This window comes from Pteropus vampyrus, unplaced genomic scaffold (genome assembly GCF_000151845.1).
Source record: "Pteropus vampyrus isolate Shadow unplaced genomic scaffold, Pvam_2.0 Scaffold127, whole genome shotgun sequence".
Taxonomy (NCBI): domain Eukaryota; kingdom Metazoa; phylum Chordata; class Mammalia; order Chiroptera; family Pteropodidae; genus Pteropus; species Pteropus vampyrus.
The window spans coordinates 610,211-630,439 of NW_011888908.1; the positions used below are offsets into that span (position 1 = coordinate 610,211).

The 20,229-nt window shown below is 41.8% G+C and overlaps 1 protein-coding gene across 1 annotated transcript in view; it reads right to left on the reverse strand.

The window, feature by feature from the left end:
• EYA1 (EYA transcriptional coactivator and phosphatase 1) overlaps positions 1 to 20,229 on the reverse strand; it is a 157,771-nt gene that overhangs the window by 55,021 nt on the left and 82,521 nt on the right. The window contains exons 10-11 of the mRNA XM_023534594.1: positions 16,651 to 16,790; positions 15,220 to 15,303 (exon numbers count right to left, since the gene is read on the reverse strand). Coding sequence (XP_023390362.1) covers positions 15,220 to 15,303; positions 16,651 to 16,790 — 224 coding nt within the window. The remainder of the gene's footprint in view (positions 1 to 15,219; positions 15,304 to 16,650; positions 16,791 to 20,229) is intronic.

The following is a 20,229-nucleotide window of genomic DNA, read 5'->3' on the forward strand; positions in this document are numbered from 1 at the left end:
ATGATATTGGTCCTTAGGACTGTTTTCAGCTACTTCTCACTCTATCGACACTGCCTCACAGACCCCAATACACCCATGACTTCACCCACCACTCCACTCCCCGCTATTAAAATCAGATCTCAACTGTATGTCCACATATCAGTTACCTATGGGTCATGTCTACTTGGATGCCCCAAGAGCACCTGGCACTCAGCGTGCTACAAGTTGGATTCATCATATTTCCCCTGGAACCTTCCCGTTTTCCTTCTTTGGAGAATGGCATCCTCCAAAAGAAGGAAACCGTGGCATTCTTCTAAACAGACTCTTTTGACCCCCACACCAAATCTAACTTAGTTTTCCCTCAGCCATGCGTCTCTTGTGTAGATATCCTCAACAGGCTCCCTCTCAGGCTTCCACCCAGGTACTCACCATGCCCATCCCATTGTCCTCTCTCTTTTAGGGAACATCCAGGCACTTTGACAAGAACCAAAGGCCCATAAACGTCTGACTCTTGCTTCTCTCGCTTACCTCTCACTTATTTGTAAGCTTTTTAACTTTTTTTTTTTTTAAATCATGAAATCTTCTTCGAAAGATGTCTAGGCAGAGGCTTAATGTAAAAGTGAAGCAGCTCTGACGGAAGTTTCCACCAAAGATCTTAAAGAAAACTAGGGCCCATGGTCAGCCTGCACTGATTGTCACATTCACATCCTGAGGTCTCTGACCAGCCCTGCACAGTGCTTCGCCCCCCGGCCCGGCATCAGCCCAGGGTCTCCGCCATGACTCTCCCCAGCCAGGCTCATCGGCTGCTGGGTACCACAGCTGTCTATACTGCTTGTCTATCCCTATATCCCCGCATCTCCACACGACCTTGGGACCTAGCACAAGGCCAGGTGCACGGGCTTTCCCAAAGTCAGGTGGAGGCACAAATGAATGAAAAACAATAAACAGAGTATTTCAAGTAATTCCAATGAAGAAAAAATAAAATATTAATTCTGATCTTTTATTAGTTGTTAGTGTTCAGTGTTGGGAAAAAAAAAAAGGCCTAGATACCTAGCTTAGGAGAAACAAACAGACATTTGAATCCTGACATCATTCTATCTATAAAATATAGTCTTAAACATGTTCATTAGTAATGCCTGATTAATTTGTGCCTGGTTAAAGAACAGTGCATTCTTAGAATAACTGCTCCCAATACCTTCCTTATCTACTTAATGAAGTGGATAATGTTAGCATAATATCAGCATACAATATTTTATTGGTTTAAACTCAACAGTGGCATGCATTACAACCTTCTGCAAAATATATTCTTCTGTGCTCTGCAATTTAGGTCTCTAGTAAAAACTGAATAGCACAGTGAAGAGGCTGAAAAAAAGAAAATACAATTGCTTTGTCATTCTTCTTGCTTAATGAAGAAACAGGACGGATTTACTACAGCTCTTAGGCTCAAGGAATTCTATCACTGGAGACATGCTCGAGCTGCTCCTTAACCCAGACAGAACAAACAGCATCTAGCACCACGCCATGCCACACACACATGAATAAAATGCAAACCCTCTCCTAAATTATTCTGACATAATACTGAATGGCAAATGTCTTCTTCAATAAAGTGAAAGAACTTGCTGCAATGCTAGGCCGCCCATGGCTGTTGTGGGTTAAGCAAAAGACTATTATTTCTACTGAGCAGAAAGCAACTCTACGGAGAAAAAATTAAACAATGATGATGTCTGCTCAGGGAGACCCAGGCCTAAAACAATCATTTTACTTTCAATCTTTAGCAAATGATCTTTAATTCTCCCACTGCCTCAAGATCTTTTTCTCTCGCATCTGGAACACGGACCAGCTCAGCAAGACCAAACTTGCGACCGTCCTGTACTGATATCGCGAGAACCGTCCTCGGCCCACTGCCATTCTTTTCATCTTTTCTGTTTTTCAGCCTTATCCCTACTATTATTCCAGAACTTCGTGTCATGAAAATGTTTAAAAAGAAATTCTAGACAAAAGCAGTGCATAGAAATGCTGAAATACCATTAAATTCAGCCTCCTATGTCCATCAGTGTTGAATTCATGTGTTGAAAATCTATAATCTGGTTTGAAGTAAATGAAAGAAAAGGGTGTCTATAAATGCATGTGGGTGTCGGAACACTGGAAATATGGCCTCTTGTTGCCCTGTTTTGTTTCATAGATGACATAGGACATTTGGTAAACATTAAGGGTCAGGACAAATGCACTTTTCAGTAAGCACGGTCCACAGCAATTCAGAATGTGATTTTGCCAAGACTCGGCCACGGGATGAAGAGACACTGTTGCTCCTGCAGGCCTGTTCTGTTAGCTTCACACTTCAGTTTAGTGATTCCCTCAGGACGACAAGGGATGAAACTGCCTCGTACAGAGCTTGCGACGAAGCCTGCTTGCTCGTCTCTCCCCTGAACCAGGTCTAATGCTAGTCCCAACACGAGGCATTAGCGGGCCCCCCTTCTGCCACTTGGCACAGAAATTTAAAAAGTTTCTTCTAAGGTAACTGTGCTCATAACTTGCAAAGAACTCTTGCATGAGGGGCAGGACACCAAAAATGTGCACTCTCATAATGGTCATACTTCAGGCTTCACTTAGATAAATTACACTACATCTAAAAACTTCTGTGCACCAAAGGACCAAATTAATAGGGTGAAAAGGTAACCTAAGAAATGGGAGAAAACATTTACAACTCATATATTTGACAAGAGGTTAATATGCAGGATACATAAGAGAACTCTTATGACTCAACAACAACAACAGAAACCTAATTCAAAAATGGGCAAAGGACTTGAATGGATATTTTTCCAAAGAAGATATGCAAATGGTAAACGAGCACCTGAGATGGTCAATATCACTAATCATTAGGAAATGCAAATCAAAATCACAGTGATACCACCTGATACCCACTACGATGGCTACTATAAAAACAAAACAAAACAGAAAATAAGTGTTGATGAAGCTATAAAGAAATGGAGCACTCTGCAGGTGAGAATGTAAAATGGTGCAGATGCTACAGAACACAGTATGGCTGTTCCCAGAAAACTCAGGCGTAGAATTGCTTACTATATGATGCTACAATTCTACCTCTCGGTATGTACCCTATATAAAAGCAAGGTCTCAAAGGGATATTTGTACAGCCATGTTCATAGCAGCCTTATTCACAAGAGCTAGAAGGTGGCGGCAACCCAAGTGTCCACTGACAAATGTGGCACACCCTCACAATGGAGCCTTAAAAAGGAAGGAAGCTGACACACACCACAACGCGAACGAACCTTGAAGAGATTCTGCTAAGTGAAATCAGTTACTCTTAAAAAGACAAATACTGTGTGAGTTTTTACTTTTTACGAGATATTTAGAGTTGTCAAAATCACAGGACGGAAAGCAGAGTGGTGGTCGCCAGGTGCTGTGGGGCGCTGTTCAATAGACTGTCAGTTTTGCCAGATGCAGAGTTCTGGGATCGGTTACACAACCATGTGAAGGTACTTAATGCTGCTGAACTGCGCACTTCAAATTTGCTAAGAAGGTAAAGTTTACATTATGTGTATTTTACCATGGCCTCGTGTGGAAAGGGTATAGATACAAGATAACCTTGGACTTGATTAAAGCTGGGAAGGGTTAATCTGGGTTTCATTATATTATCCCATCTACTTTCATATATGTTTACAAGCTTCTGTAATTAATTCTTTTTTAAATATATAAAAAATATCCACCAAGATCTTTCGGTGGTAAAACTATGAATTAAAAATACTTCTTTTGAAAATTTAAAGCACACTCAAATCATGCTCCTAAAATGCCAAATTTTTAAAGTCAAACTTGGAAAAGCCATGCAAATTTCCTCAGCATAGCACTATTTGTTGAAAAGAAGGTGTTAGGACTTGCTTGGTAAACTGTACCTGGACTTAAGTGAAACTTAGAATATACACAAGAAAGTATGTCAGACACAGCTCTTTGCCTGTATGAATTCTACTGATTTTTATCATATGGATGTTCTTTTCCAGAAAACCAAAAAGAACTCCTGCATTTATAACTGAAGCCGTAGGACCCACGTCTCATGCGGTTAGGAAGAGCGATGTCGCACTGCAATGTCTATCAGCTGTAAGGGAGAACACTCCCAGCGTAACTGCTGAGGGGCAAGAACCCTAGAAGCATCTCACTTAGGGCCCCCGGCCTTTATTTTTCGGTGGTACAGCCCTTGTGGATCCTAAATTTTCACTGATCCACACTGCCAGCGTTATCATTTGATATCCTATTATGAGCTATTTCGTACTGGTTCAATGATTGTAGCTCCTAGAGAATGCTTGCTATGAATAATACAAGGAGGCTGTTTCCTTTTGAACATTGTTTTTCCTTTGGAGGTTCTGCCATTTCACCCTTGGTGGATTTACAGCGGCACTAGTTCAGAATAGTTTTGCCCCAGTAAAGGGCACTGTTGAAGATTCATTCATTCCCTACCGACAGCCTCCTGTATTAATTTATAAACCCCCTGAAGGCGGGAATTATGGCCAGGCGCCCACTACACTACCATGTATGTATTCAATAAATTATGAAAGACTGACTTTCTGAATGACTCGCTAGTGTCAGGCTGGGAAACACGGTGACTCAGATGGGAGAGGAGTGTAAAGCCAGGCGTGTGTCTCGGGTACCACAGTCTGTATGACACGGGAGGCTGTGTGTGCAGCTTGAGAAGAGTGCTGCTCGGCGGTACGGCTTTCTGAATTCATGGATGTTTTTTCTCATCATTACTTTGACTACATGACTACATGCCAGAGGCCAAGGTACTGAGAACCATCTACTGTTTCTATCATGACAAATCCTCTTGACGGAGTCTTAAATTTGGGGTAGTCCTGACAGGGGGACCACAAGATGTTAGCGTGGGACCTCACTCAACAGGGACACCGCAGTGAATTGCTCCAGGTCCCTGTTGAGAAGGAGCAGTGAGTAACTTCTCACCTGCCTTGTGCTTTATTCCACTGGCCAGGCTGAAGTTCATGCTGTCCAGATTATTTTGCTGCCCATTTAGGATGAGAAATATTATAGTGACATCTGCATCGCTGACTCCAGTATTTGTAGATGACATTTGATCTTAACTATCTTTCAAGTAAGCACTGCAAAAACTGTTCTGAAGGACGATATACATCACTCCCAATTCTCACTTCCTGGTTTCGAATAGCAATTTAACCTAATGGTACCCACGCTCCCAATGGAGGTTGATTCAAAAATGATTTTCTTAACCCATTTTCATTTAATTTCTCAAAAATTCTACTTTGGCTCTGAGTGTTCATGGTCCTTTGAGCCTCAAAATAGAAAGTTTAAGGAAAACATGTTTATCTCTTCTTGGGTTTTTAGATCCTATAAAAATAAAATGCCTTCTCCTTTCTCTAGAAATCTTAAAGCTAACCATTCATCTAACCATAAAAATATCTCTCCCTTTTCTGTAACTGTTTAAAAAGATATGTCCCAAGATTTTTTAGCTTTGATTGAATACCGCAAATGCCAAATATTACTTTAGATCTTGTGTAGTCCGAAAAGAACTGTAAGTCATTTCAGTTTTACTAGAAGAACAACTAAAAATAGCACCAAATGCTAACAAGGAAGCAATATCTCTTTATTGCTTAGATAAACCAGTAAAGCATTTAAGGAAAAAAATGTTCTATTTTTAATATAGCTCTGGTTCCTATTTACACACCCTCACACGTTTTGCCCTTTCATTTTTTTTTAACCGTTTTTTCCTAAACTGAAAAGCAAAAATTTTAACAGTTAAACAAACCAAGCGAACACATCAGGCAATGTAAATTTGTCCAATTTAAATTCTTTAAGTTGAGCCTTTTAAGAAATATTTTAATATCCAAGTCATTGTTCTAATTTTTGATAGCCACGGCATTCTGAAATTGGTAACTGGGTTCCACAAAGCACCCCTGGTGTCAGGGGTTTATTTTCCTGGAAGATCTCCCCAAATTAATTTTGCTTTTACATTTCTACCTATTACTATTTTCAGCTTGTAAGTATGTTTTAACTATACGATAAATGTCTTTTGCCTCTCTAGTTGAATATGTACCTCATTACATCGACGAGATCAAATCCACACAAACTCCTCGCAATCGCCCTTCGACTTTGGATCAAAGGGCAGCCTATCGTGTTTTAAAAACTGCCATTTAGAGAATTAATCTTAGGCGAGAAAGAGTTGCTAGCAGATGGTCTGACTATTCCAGAAAGTGAGACTAGTTCCTCAGGATACGAACTTACATTTTGAATTTACGGAATAAAAGGTAAGGCTTCTAAGTTCCAGCTGCCCTGAACCTGCGTGGGCAGCTAAGCCTCCACTGAGCAGAGCTAAGGTGCCTGGGTGAGGTGTGACTAACGTGGAGCAGGTTTATGAGGATTTGTTGGTCAATGTGAAAATCCTGTCAAGTATGCAACAAACCTTTGGGCGGTTATCGATCAAATAAAAGGAGAAAATACCCATTTTAGACCCCTTAAACAGCTCCTTATTTAGAATGCTAATATTACAGCCACACGCAGGGCCTGAACGTCCTTTTAAGTAAATTCTCCCCATTCCAGATCTTTTGTTTTGGGGAAAACAAAGCTGAAAAACAAGAATGGGCACTCTGAGTACAGGAGTGGCTTATTTTCAAGGCCCCATGCTGGCTGCTCACAAGGAAAGGATTAAAGATAAGATTAGAAAAGTAGCTCCCTTATCTGCGAGAAGAAAAAAAAAATGCTAAAATGTTATTTCTTTTAAAAAATATTACTAGAAGTGTTATGGAAATGATATGTACAACCTATGAGACCCAAAGGTTCCACTGATGACCTCCCACTCGGCTAGTTATCAATGCCATCAATGAAGTATTAACTTTTGCAATCTTATAAAGCCCTGTCGCTGAACAGCTGGCATGAAATGCCAAGGTTTAGGAGCTGGGTGTAGTTCTAATGCCAATTAAGAAATAATCTGGATTACCCTGAGAGGGCGTATACAAATGAAATCTAAAACACGGTTGAACTACAGTCTGAATGATTAAAAAAATAAAATCAAACCCAAACCTGTGGTGGGGCTGATCGGGTCATTTTACTGATTAGATATGTGACACTTGACCGCTTCAATTTTCTCCTTAAGAGATTCCCTTTCGACATCGCGAAAACAATAGCCAAGGGAAGAATCAGAGAAAGAAGCTCACCATTCCAAAGATTAGTTTTGATTGTGGAAAAAACCCAATGAACCCCAAACATGGGTCGACTGCCAGGAAGCGGGGTACAAAGAAGGAGGAGGAAGAAGCAAACCTGGGCAGACCTGGCCAAACTGGTCTTCACGTGTGGGGACCCACACAGGGCCAACGAAAAGGCTAAACAGCCGAATCCCATCAAAGGGCCTACCTCGGTTTCTCTCGCAACCGCTCTCCCGCCTCTCTCTCCTGCCCAGGGTTACCTTACGGCCGTTTCCAGGGTTATTATTTCCTAGCGGGAGCACTACAATAATCTCCTTTGCTATCAGATTAATCTTTCAAGTTGTACACTTCCAGCGTGTCACTGTGCTGTGTTAATATTGCTCATGGCACCCCCAGGCCTGCTGCACTAAATCCTGGCACTCGGCGTTCGAGCAGCCCTCCTCTGGGGCGACAGGCCAATCAGAAAGATTAGATTCTTCCTGTGGTCAGTTAAGAGATTTGTGTCCTTGAGCTAATCATTTAATTGTTCTGAGCCATAGGTTTCTCATTGGAGAAAAAGAAGGAACTAATTGGATAATAAATGGGAGATAGTGTAAACCGTAAAAGCTGGACAAAGATGCAGTGTTTTTATTACATTTCGACACATTTTCTGCTGCTCGTCTTCTGTGAGTCTGGTCCTCTGAACATACTTTATAGACATGCAGCCTTTTTTCCCGTCATTTCTCTGCGTGGTTATTCTGTTTCTACCTCTCCCCCTCTGCTACCTGGAAAAACACAATATTTACTATTGGCCACTCCCTCCTGTGAGCTCCCAAAGCAAGCCACACCAGCTTATTCAGAGCGCCTCTGAATATTCCTCCAGGTGCTTTTACATTGCTCTCCCAACAGCCCTGTGTCTTAAAGATGGGAAGACTAAGACAGGACAAGTGAGACTCAGATGTCACATGCTTCTCCCGAGGCTACAGAGCCAGGAGGGCCAGAGCCAGCGGAGACAGGCCGGTGTGGTGGCTGGGGAGCTGTGACGACTCACAGCCATTCACTACATTTCCGTCAACACGTATGCGTTGGAAAAATAAAGTTTAATCCAGTAAGGTTGCAGGAACATGCATTTCAGTTACGTAGAGCAAGTCCTTGAATCACATTTTGTTACAACATTGATGAGAAAAAAGGCTGATTCCAGTAGGGGCCACTGTGTGGAGTTGCGCACTCTCCCCATGTCCGTGGCTTTTCTCCAGGTTCCTCTCACGTCCCAGAGATGGGACGGGGCGAGAATGGACGTGTCTACACTGCCCCAGTCTGAGTGTGTGTGGCTGTGAGTGACCCTGGGATGGAAAGGTGTCCAGGGTGGGTCCTGCCTGGCATCCTGGGCTGCCAGGACAGGCTCCAGACACCTGCGACCCTGAACTGGAAAAGCAGGTTGGAAAATTATCTTATTTGGCTTTTATTGACCTTTCTTAAATGTCTGTATAATTGGAATTTATTCCAAGGTTCCATGTTAGAAGTCTTTGGGTCTTTATTTAGAAGTCTGCTGATGTTTTTGTGACCAGAAATATGCTGTGGAACTTAATTCTTATTTCTATCAATTAGCCTGGGGTCAAACTGGTTTCATTACATGTTGTTTCACTGAATGTCACAGTTTCCAAGAACCTATTGATGGCATTACGTGAGGACTTACTGTGCCAGTCGGAAGGCGCGGGCAGCTAGACGGAAAGAGAGGCTAAGAGCAAAGAGAAGGTGTGAAGAAGCCGCTTCTGGCTGGAAATCCCCTGAGAGTCAACAACACTGTGTTTCTGTTTTGAGAGCTTAGACTCCACGTAATTCCGCAGATTCCAAAAGTTATACTTGGAACCGCAGATCATCTCACCATCCTGATCTAACTTGGCGTTGATATACAGAACGAGAAAACCAAACCAGGGATCTAACCTTTGGGGTTGAACTGGCGACTCATCACTCTTCATCACGCCTGTCACATAGCCTTTGGGCACTGGGATGGCCCGAGCCACGAGGAGGGCTGAAAAGCAAGCTTTGGGTCGCACTCGTTTGTCAAATAGTTCTTAACTGAGAAGTGTGGCTCCCTCTGCTACCTGTCCTCCACAGTCCATTCTGTTTCCTCCTGCGCAGGTAGCAAGGTCACAGCTGCCTGCCTCCCCTGCCCTGGGCTGTGTTAGCAGAGGTGTGCGCCCCTCCTAAGCTTCCCATTCATGCCCGCCCTGCTTTCTCTCTCTGGGCTAGAAAGTGGATGACAACGATCACAGAAGCCTCAGAAGCTACATGGTGAGATGGCACAACCTCATCTGTCCAAACCTTGCAACCTGGAAGATGCACTTGAGACCATTAAATAAGAGATAAGTTTCTGTGTTTAAGCAACGGCACGTTGGGCCTATTTGTTCCAGCTGTTTCACTTACCCTAATAAATCCATGTGCTGACATGCGCTTCAGTGGGGCCCCAGATGCTGACACGTGGTGCCTGCACTGAGCTTACAGTCTAGTCGCACAATGTGGCTGTCACTGAATCGTCCTGGTGCCCTGAAGGCAGAAGTGAAACTAATCGACACAACAGCCTGAGGCAGAGCTGGGGCAGGCAAACTTGTTCTCTAAAGGGACAGACAATATATATTTTAGGCTTTGCAGACCATATGCAATCTCTGAAATAAATTCTTCTTTTTTTTAAAATAACTATTTAAAAAAAATTTAAATAACATTCTTAGCTTGAAGGCCCTACCAAAGCAGGCCATGAACCAGATCTGGCCTACAGGATGCAGTCTGTTGATTTCTGACTTAGACCCCTGGTCTAGATTTTTAAAAACCAAAGGAAGAATAATATTTCATGGCATGAAAATTACATGAAATTCAAATTTGGGAACTATAAATAAAGTTTTATTGGGATACAGCCACATTTATTTGTTTACATATTGTCTGTGGTGGCTTTAGTTGAGTGGTTATGACAGGCAGCTGGCCACACACAGCCTGAAATATTTACTATCTGACTTTTCACAGAAGAGCCTTGCCCAGCCTGTGGGCTGGAGGTCGCACAAGACAGATCGTTCTGTTTAAGTGACCAGACCCTCTACCGTCCGAGGAGGACACTGGGTGCCTGGCTGCTTTGGCGCCATGCCAAGAGTTGAGCATCTTCACTAGCCGCCGTGGAAGAAAGTCACCCCTCAAAAGATTCTGGAGTGTAGTGATGCCCCATGAAACAGGGTAAGAGCAGCGATCTTTACTGGCTAACTGGAGTGTTCAGATAAAATGGGCTAAAGGGCTTTCAAATTTTTCTTCCATCAGTGTGCTGAATAACCACAGTATCATACTCGCTAGAGAGGTTTTGTTGATCTGAAGTCACTAAGACGATTGGGATCCTCGTAGAAGCCTGGTGCATTATAAAACAAATGCTCAGACAGCAGATACAAGGCCAACAAGTGGCGAGATCAATGTGCTGTTCTCAGTGGTGGGTTACTGCTATTAATAAGACACGGTGCTGAGCCCTAAATTCACGACACAACTTAAAGCTTTCTTTTTCCCTCAGAATTAAGTTGTATCAATTAAAACTGAGATATAATTGATACAACTTAATTCTTAAGACAATTCTGCAAGTCAAGTAGCCAGTTTTATAGGTGGGGAAACTGAGAGACAGTAGGAATAAATAATTTGCCCAAGATTAAAAAAAAAAACAAAACCCTGAAAAGTCAGAGCTTTGATTTGAGTCTAGAGCTACCTGAATTTAAATCTGATGCTGCATCACACTATAAGGTGTATCACATATTGACACTTAATTTGAAGAAACTACCACATATTACTCACTGGCCACTAAGCCAGATTCGATCTGACTGTCAACTACATTAAACTATAATTACTATCTGTTTTATGCCAGTCATGGTGCTCAGTGTTTTTCGCATTTGGTCTCTAACCTTTGCCAAGCCTCAGTTTTCCTCATCTATGAAATGGACTTAGTAGTAGCGATTTCAGACCCTTAATGTTGAATTAAATGAATGCTGGGGGCATAGGAAATTCTTAAGAAGTAGGACCTACAATGAAAAATGCTAAGCTTTATGTTGTCTTAAGTGCTCATGTTTAGGTTTTTACGTAAAATGAGGAGTGCGCTTTTCAGGCCGATTCTAGCCCAATCTGTATGAACGGCAATAACGGGAAGGTGCCGGAACAATAAAGCCGTGGGCAGAGATATCTGGGGAGGCCCCCACAAGAGGGGGGTCATGCCTGGGGTGTCAGCACAACACTTATTCAAAACACATTTGGGGTGTGTGCTCTGACATAACAACTGGATTCTACTGTTTGATTTAAAGGGAGTATTCAATGAAAATAATCGAGACTCGTTTTCTTCAGTGAAATCAGGGAATTTGGACTGAGTTTAAAAGCAACTTCTAAAAATGAATCCAAGAAAGCGGGGGCAGATATCGTTAACCACCACCAAATTTTCGGTACCACTCTGGACTTTATTTTCCCGCTAGCAGGCTGTCTCTCTTCTCATCCCTAGCGAAGCCTGCACTGGACCTAGCACCCTCTTGTAGTCCCTTTCACCACTGTTACGAAACAGCTCTTCCTCCTAACGCCCCACATGCCTGCTTCCCAGAGCTAGGATTACACGGAAGGTGGGATGTTCTCAAACTCTTTTTTGTACGTACTGCTGTAACATGCCCTAATTTTGCATTATATCAACCAGATCCTGTATCCCCTTACTGAATGGCCTACTCATTGAGTTGCCTAAGCTACTGTGACTAAGCTACTTCTCAAATATCTGGTTCCCATAGAGACCGAACAGCTCTCACATTGTCAGGCATTCGCTTCTTTCGATGCCTGCAGAGTATGGCCCAGCCTTACACGCTTCCCTTGGCAACGCTCGGGAACAGCAGGAAGCCGCGCTCCCATGAAGCAGGCCTGGCCGCGAGCTGCCCACGGCTCCGCGGGCCTCGGCGGAACGAAAGGGATGCAGATGCTCTGCCCGCCCTGGTGAGCAGCACAGGCAGCAGGAATCCTCGCTGGACCACAGATTTTTATAAGGCAGGATTATCAGATTTGGGAGCAAATTCTGCCCGATGAAGAGAACATTAAGCGAGCGTTCCCGCATGCTTCAGGCTACGATTCAGTGTCCTTGGCAGTGTCTCTAGAACCTGTCTGGACAGTGAGACGACAGGCTGACCGTGAGGGTCCAGCACAAAGGAGGTGCTCCGTGAACACGAGGGAAGCATCAAGTCCAGAGGGTCTAAAGAGCCTGTTGTCTGAGCTGTGTGCCGGCGACTCTACCGGTGACATCTCCAGCCCTGACCACGGCCCCATGTCCTGGGTTTGCCTTCTAACTGCCCCCCTTGCCTAGTCCAACTACACGTCTAACAGGCATCTCAACCTCGTCACACGCCAAACTCCATTTCCCCTCCAAGTCAGCTCCTCCCACACTCCGCATTCTCATTTCGACTACTCTCGCAGTTGCTCAAGACGAAAACCTGGGAACGACCTTTGCGTTCTTCTCTATGACGTGCTGCCCACCAGCCCAACCCGGATAATTTCCAAATCCAATTTCTCTGCTTGCAACGGAATGTAGAATCCGATCAGCTCTCTCCATTTCCACTGCTAGCACGTCGGACCACTGCTAAAACCCGCTCCCTCTTCTCCCATTCCTCCTCCTCTACTATTAATTCTCCGCGTACAGCCAAAATCATCTAAAAATCTCAATCAGATCTTTTCCCGTCCTCCCGTGAAGTCCTTGAATGACTTCCTATGGCGTGTGGCCAACTCTCCCCCTGTGGCGGGGAGGCCCTGTGTCCCTGCCTCCCTGCCCTCACCTCTCTCGACTCGGCGTCTCCATCACTAAGCTGGGTCACACCGGCCTCTCCCCCTCAAGCACCAAGCCCTCTCCTGCTTCTGCACTTGCCGCTTCCTCTGCTTAGAACGCTCTTTCTCTTGATGATCATCACACAAACTGCCAGACTCTTCCAGTCTTTCTGACCTCAGGCTCAAAGTCTCGCTCAGGCAGACCTTCCCTAACTAGGTTTTCTGAATGTGCTTCTCCCTGACCACCACCAGCTCATAAATGAAGGGTAAGCTTACATTTCAATATCTCAAATCACCCACACTTAAAGAATCTACAAGTCTGGCTTTTGTGAATGATATGAGTTGAGACTTTTTATCACATGCTGTAGTATGAGAAAACTAAACAAATGAACAAACAAAATACCGTTTGATGAAGCCCCAAAATACTAATGGTTGACACTTTTGGTATTGGTAATGTTTTATTTAGATATTCTTGAGAATCTGAATGAAAAAATTCTAGAGAGCCAGTGGTTTCTAGGTTAGGTATGAATTCTACATGTAAATTAATAATTTATGGTCAAAGATTGACGGGAGGTCAGTAGGTCATGGGATGTTCACCTCACTCTCCGCTGGCCCCTCTCAATGGCTACAAAGGACTGATCAAGACAATACTCTTTGCATCAAGTTGGCTTTTAGTCAGCAAACTTTTAAAGACCTGAGATTTTCTGGATGGTTTTCAAATGCTGGTTTTCTAAGTGCGTGCTCTTTCCAGTGCTTTTGTGCCAGTTCCAGAGCCAGCTTTCTTTCTTACAAGTTAGTTATGGGAACATTATAATGGTTCAGTTAAGAAGATGTTCGAGATTCTTCCTATGAGCTACATGTTGATATTTGTTTTAATCTTTAATTAGTTTTTAAAGTAGTTTTTGTAAAATTAGGAACATCACTATTCCTAGTGATAAAAATATAAGTATACGATCGTATAAAATACAAAAAAAAACAACACAGCTAATATTTATTGTCCTTATTGCGCTGAACACTCAGTTGGAGACTTCCTTTGAATGACTGATTTTTATGGCTTAATTTTCATAATCTGATTTTTGTTAATTGTCTTCTTCTCACAGGAAATGTGTTGAACAATAAGATGGGACATACTGTGTTTTACAGATACCTTGTTTCTGAACAGAAATCCAAATGTTGGAATATTCTTACTCTTACGAATGCGCATTTTTGCAGCTTTTCGATTAGCCGTATCTTTATGGTTATGAGAAGGGAGCTGCACTGAGAAGCTTGACTGATAATTCCCCTACTTCCCCCTCCAGACCACACCCACGCAGCTGGCACTCGATTATGTTTATTGAAATAAATATTAAGATGAAGACTTGAATAAAATCTGTAATGACAGCATGCAATCAACTTTAAATTGCGATAAACACCTGGAGCCACCAGACATAAGAAGTTAGTTCCTAAGGCTTCAAATCAATAGCTTCAAGAACCTAAGACTTTAATATTATTTCTTTAAAGAGTAAAAAATAATGAGAAACCTATTCATGGAATAATTTCAGAACTTACCTACAACCATTTTAAATAACGTGATTTCTGTGTGGGAAAGGTTCACGAATCAAGCAATATAGCAAAAAGAATTTTCAAGGTATCGGGAAACCCAAATGTAGAACATTGAAACTGAAGGTCTACTCGTGAAAGGTGTTCTATAATATTATTTTTTATCTACGACACCACGATAAATATTTTAACAACTCAAACATAAATGCATTGGTCCCGTTGTCATCCGAGGCCCAATTTTACATATCCTTCACAAAAATAGAGCCCCACAGCAAAGGGACTTAGAAAGACATAACAGGTGCTTTGAAAATAAGATATTAACACCACTAATCACTGAAGATGATAACAAGTGAAATATTTGCTCCATTGAATCTGTTGTAAATAGAAAGAATAAAAGGTCATGGCAAATAAAATAATACAACCCAAAAGATCTTTCTATGTCATCTATACGACTTAATATTTCATCGTAGAATAGCATCCAGTTACTTTTATTCATTGGGGTCTGAAATAAGGATGAATTTAATTGCAAAAAGTTTAATCTCATTTTTAAGGACCTAAAAAAAAAAATCTTTTGTTCATTTACATGTTTTTGCTTAACATATATATTTGACTATATCAATAAATCAAGTTATTTTCCTTTTTCTATTTTAAATTCATTACTTAAAGTCACATCACATTCCCTGGACACAAAAACCAATTCTAGGCCTATTTACTGTAAGGAAAAAACACTCGCGGTGGCACTCACCCTCCCGTATCTGTTGGCGTAGGACCCGGTAAGCAAGGAGTGAAAAACGATGATGGTCTCATCCAAGTCCCAGATGAACACTCTCTGCAAAGGAAGAGCCACATCAACGCATTGTTCCCTGGGTTGAGAAATCTGTTATTCAGCTAACTTCAACATGAATAGGTGGTCTTGAAGCGGTAGATGAAAGAAAAGTCTGAATTTACTATATTTTTAAAAATAAAACTATTTTAAAGACTCTCTCCAGATATAACTTTTCTCCAGTTATAACCTCAGATATGATACGAGAGAATAATTATATTAGTAACATAATCAATATAAATATAGGAAAGAAATAATATACGTCCTTTCTGCTTCTGGAGTAGATTATCAGTCTCAGATCTGAAGAAATAAAAAAATGAGCTAAAACTCATCTGCTTCTAATTTCTGAGACAGAGGAGCAATAGGTCAAAAATTATTCACTTTATCTTCTCCTTATCTCTGTTCTCTGCTCATTAAGAAGTGTTAAAATAGCTAATCTTATGGTTTATTTTTATTGAGCCAAGTATTAAACAAAACTGCACACAAAAACCGAACTTACATCCTCTATTCATCTTTTGTTACTTATTGGGCTGTTATCAAATGGATGGGTTACATACTGTTTTCAGATTACAGACAGTTAACAGTTTAAGCAGACACGTTGCACCCGCTCTTGACACACTCTTGGGTATTTGGAGTAGGATTTGAAGAACTCATTTCAAAAAGGTCTTTGAGATACCGCAGAAGGCCTCAAGCCTGCTTTTTCTTCTTCCCATCCCCACTCACACCAGTACGTGTTCATACACATAGGTTCTACTGAAATTTTTCATGTTTTCAGCCAAAATAATCATGTTTTCCACCATCGGATTTCATTTTGGTGAAAAATAAATAAATAAATAACTTAATTGCAGCGGACTCAGGGCTATGAAATCTTCCACCCTCATAGGTTTTGTTTAACCCCTCCTGCTTTTGAACTTCGCCAAAACATGTCTCATAGATGACCATCTCAGTTTAGGACATCCTGGGTTTTCCTTTCTTGACATACATAAGTGTGTTTTTAATTTTAAAGTGGGTTTTATTAAGCATTTTTAGTACGATACTTAGTTGAAATGGCAATGATTCAGAGCAGTATAATTTTGTTCAAGCAGAATTATATAATTTACTATATTTCCTCACGGAGAAATAAACAGATGCGTTACCATATAGTTAAACAGAAAAGAAAACAGAAATAATTACTTTACTTATAACGTGTATGGAAGAGAAAAAATAATGCTTTATTTATAGTTGATATGGAAAAGAAAGCAGTAATAGCATCTGGACACCTTGATCACTGCTGTTTATACACTGCAGGTATATAGATCACCACTTAGCTACTAAGATGCCTTGTTATTTACTCGGGTGTTGGCAATGACAAACCTCAAGATCAGAATCCGGGGGAGGTGAAGGATTATTGTTTCTTCGGCCTCGTCCACGTGACTTCCCATCTGAACCTCGACGCAATCGATCAGAGTCCGAATCTTTAATGGGTGTTGACGGGCTGTGGATGGTGCTGTACTCTGTAGAAACACAGGAAGAACTTTCACATCTCGGCTCTAGCACCGTGGTGCCACAATTCACCTTGTTTTAATTCATGGGGAAGTCTGAAGAGCAGAATACATTTCATTCTGCTCAAATTCTACATTATCTTTTACTTGCATTGGTACATAATTTATGAGCTGTTTGATGCTAAGACCTGTTTTGAAAGAATGTGTGATCAGAAAGGGCTAAAATTTAATTGAAGGTGGGAGGCAACAGGCTGTGCTAAGTTGCCTAAATTTTCTCTGTGGTTTTCTAAGACTGGACAGTGCTCCCCCATCCCCACTTCTGCCGCTGTTTCTGTCTTTCCACCAGCGGTGCCTGGCCACACTGAGCAGTTCACACATTGCCTTACCAGCCACTCTCACACCTACAAAAAGGCTTCTGGTTCATGGAAAGAAATGGAAAGGAAAATCAGCCCCAGTGTAGGGAAAACTGAATCACAAAATTTTTCTTTGAAAATTAAAAAAAAAATCTCCATTTTCTTCCTCATTTTATGTGAGAACAAGAGAATGGACAAGATAAAAACAACAGAGCTCTATGGGCAATACCCATGCTCCGTACAGCACGCACCACAGGTTCTTTCTGTCTCAGTCTCTCTGAACCAAAAAATCCCAAACCAGGCAGCACATTAAAATTTCTCACCTGGGTAACTCAGAGAAACCACAGAAATGATCCTATAGAAACCACAAAATAAAGACCAAGCCCCGGCCACCTCTGAGGAATGGCCGGGCAGTGGCTGTGGAGTTGGGGGGAAGATTCTTATTCAATGTCCAGAATGAACAAAAACCCATTTACTCTCACTCCTTAGATGTATTTTTTCTTAGTCCAACCAGATCACTCATCAGACAATTTCTACCTCCCCAGAGTCCAGAGGTGCCAGTGTGCTGGCTCTCCCCAAAACTCTTTGCTAGATTTCTCTACTAGACATAGGTTGGAACTGCTCAATCTAATAGGAGGAATGATTATTTTTACTGAGACATTGTTGACGTTACATTATTTCACTAAATAGAAAACTATGGGGAACAGGTGAAGACCTAGTAGCTTCTATTACTGTACTATCAGCCCCGACCTCTGCCAACAGGCAGATTCATGTGTCAAATCACGTGGTCTCAGTATCACCTCTGTGTTTAAGCCTTAGGAGTCAGAGAGGATAGGAATGGGCTTTCACAGAGTAAATTCCATTTCTAAATTACACGAAACAGCCCTATATACCTCGTTTAACTTTAAAACCTAAATAGATACCTATCACTTTCAGATGGGACTTTTGCATGTTCTCTGTCATAGCAAACAAGACAGCGAACTTCCTCCTCTAAATCAGTCATGTGATCCTCGTACCCAGAAACCACTTTGATGACTTAGAAGCCTATCTGTTAATTAGTGGCAGAAAGTCCCAAACAACTCCACCCAATGGGTCCGTTCGTGGAGTCGTGTGGGGTGCACTTAGCTACCGCATCTTGTGGGACTGTGAGAATGCCGTGATGGCTGGCCAAAGTCCAGCATTCTCAAAATCGACATTAGATCCTTTTTCTTGCAGAGGCAGATAACTGCAGCATCCTCTCCTTGGGTTATTCCAAACCAAGCATCTCTCTCCCATGTTCTACAGAGAATTAGGAGCTCCAAATAAATATACCTCTTAAGGAATTCAGTGGATTCAAAGTTGTGTTTTGAAGAAAAAGTCTTGACCTTTTTCTTTAAACATTCTACACGTTTTCATGGAGAACTCGGCCACCTTTTGAGACAGAACACACGCCAATCTCTTCGACAGTTTCAAAACAGAGCACGGACTTTGTAACTGGCACAGCTGGCATCTAAATTGACCTGTACTTCAGGCACTTGACTGCAAAGTCTCTCTTGAATTGTGAGCTCTCCAGCTTTTGGAGGTTCATATTTGAGAGAAGTTAAAGGACATCAGGTAATGTATCTTATCACATTATGTCTTTTGCCTTGACTTCCAGATAGCTTAGAGTTAACTTTATCCTCAAAGTTTATTTTACCTAAGTTTTTTTTAGCCTAGATTTCCTCCTATTGTTATCTATTCCTTTATTTCTTCATGTTTACTTCTTTATCCCTGTGTTTAAAACCCAATTAAATCTTTAAAAGTATATTCCATCTCGATTTTTTTGGTAATAAAAAGAGCATAATTAAATTGATACTCATTTCTATAGCCCCAGCCCGCAAATGAATTCACTGAATAAAGTATATAGGTAGATTTTTAAATCATCTTAAGTTTTTCCAGGTGGATAAAAAAAAAATCCTAAAAGATGAACAATCTGATACTTTTAAATATTAAAGCACACAATTTACAGGCCTCAACTTCTTAGAAGATGAAATTTAAATGACGTAAGCTAGTTTTAGAAAAAGCTCTCCTTCTTTGTTCTATGAGGTGTAATTAAATATATTCATTCACTCTAACCAGCTTTCCTGACTAACTTCTTCCTCCTACTAGTGCAAAACAGCTCAACAAATAATCTTCTAATCCAGTGACATCTCACGTTTCATTAAAATCCTCTCCAAATTGTTCAGCTTTACCCCCACTGAGATAATGGATGTGAAAGCGCCCAGCAGAGCATTCATTTCATTCAATGAACACTGATTGCATGCCCACACTATTCCCGGCACCGTACTAGCAGCGTGGAGCATAATGACGTACCAGAGACATCGCTCCTACCTTCCTGGAGCTTAAAATTCAGAGGAAGGCACTGATTCGTGACAAAAATGAGGGATTACAAAACAATATGGAAAGCGTTATTACATGGGAAGGGTGGAATAAGAGGGGACCCCAGAGGAAGTCCACATAACTCAGATTTACAGGGTTCTGGAAGCTTCCTGAAGAGGGAGGACAAACTCACCAGTATAAAGGGAATCTACGTGTGCTCCAGGCAGGCACGTGAGCATAGAGGAAGGTGCAGAGAGTGAGCTGAAGAACTGGGAGAGAAAAAAAAATCGATCTGACCTGAATATATAGAGGAAGAGTAGAGAGGAGGCCGGGGGGCAGGGAAAGAATTCTGCGAGGGGTGATGTAATCACATTTCTATTTAGATAGAGGACTCTGGTGCCAGTGTGGCCCGGGTACTGGGCACAAGTGAACACTGAGAAAGGGAGACCAGCCAGGAGGATAACTCAGTAATCCACGTAGGGATATCTGTGGCCCAGATGCAGGTAGTGGGGACAGGGAGAGTCACAGATTTGAAGTGTCCTGAGGAGGCAAAATCAGTAACTAATAGGATAAGGAAGGAGGAGCAAGTCAAGGATGATGCTCAGGCCAGTGGTTTGGCAACTAGGCAGATTATAATACAAATTATGGGATTTAGGGAGAAGAAAGGATTACAGGGAACAGTGCAGGTGAGGATTCGGGTTCAGCTTGAGACGTATTTGAACTTAAAGAGTCTGTAGCATTCTGGTCCAGCCAGCTGTTAG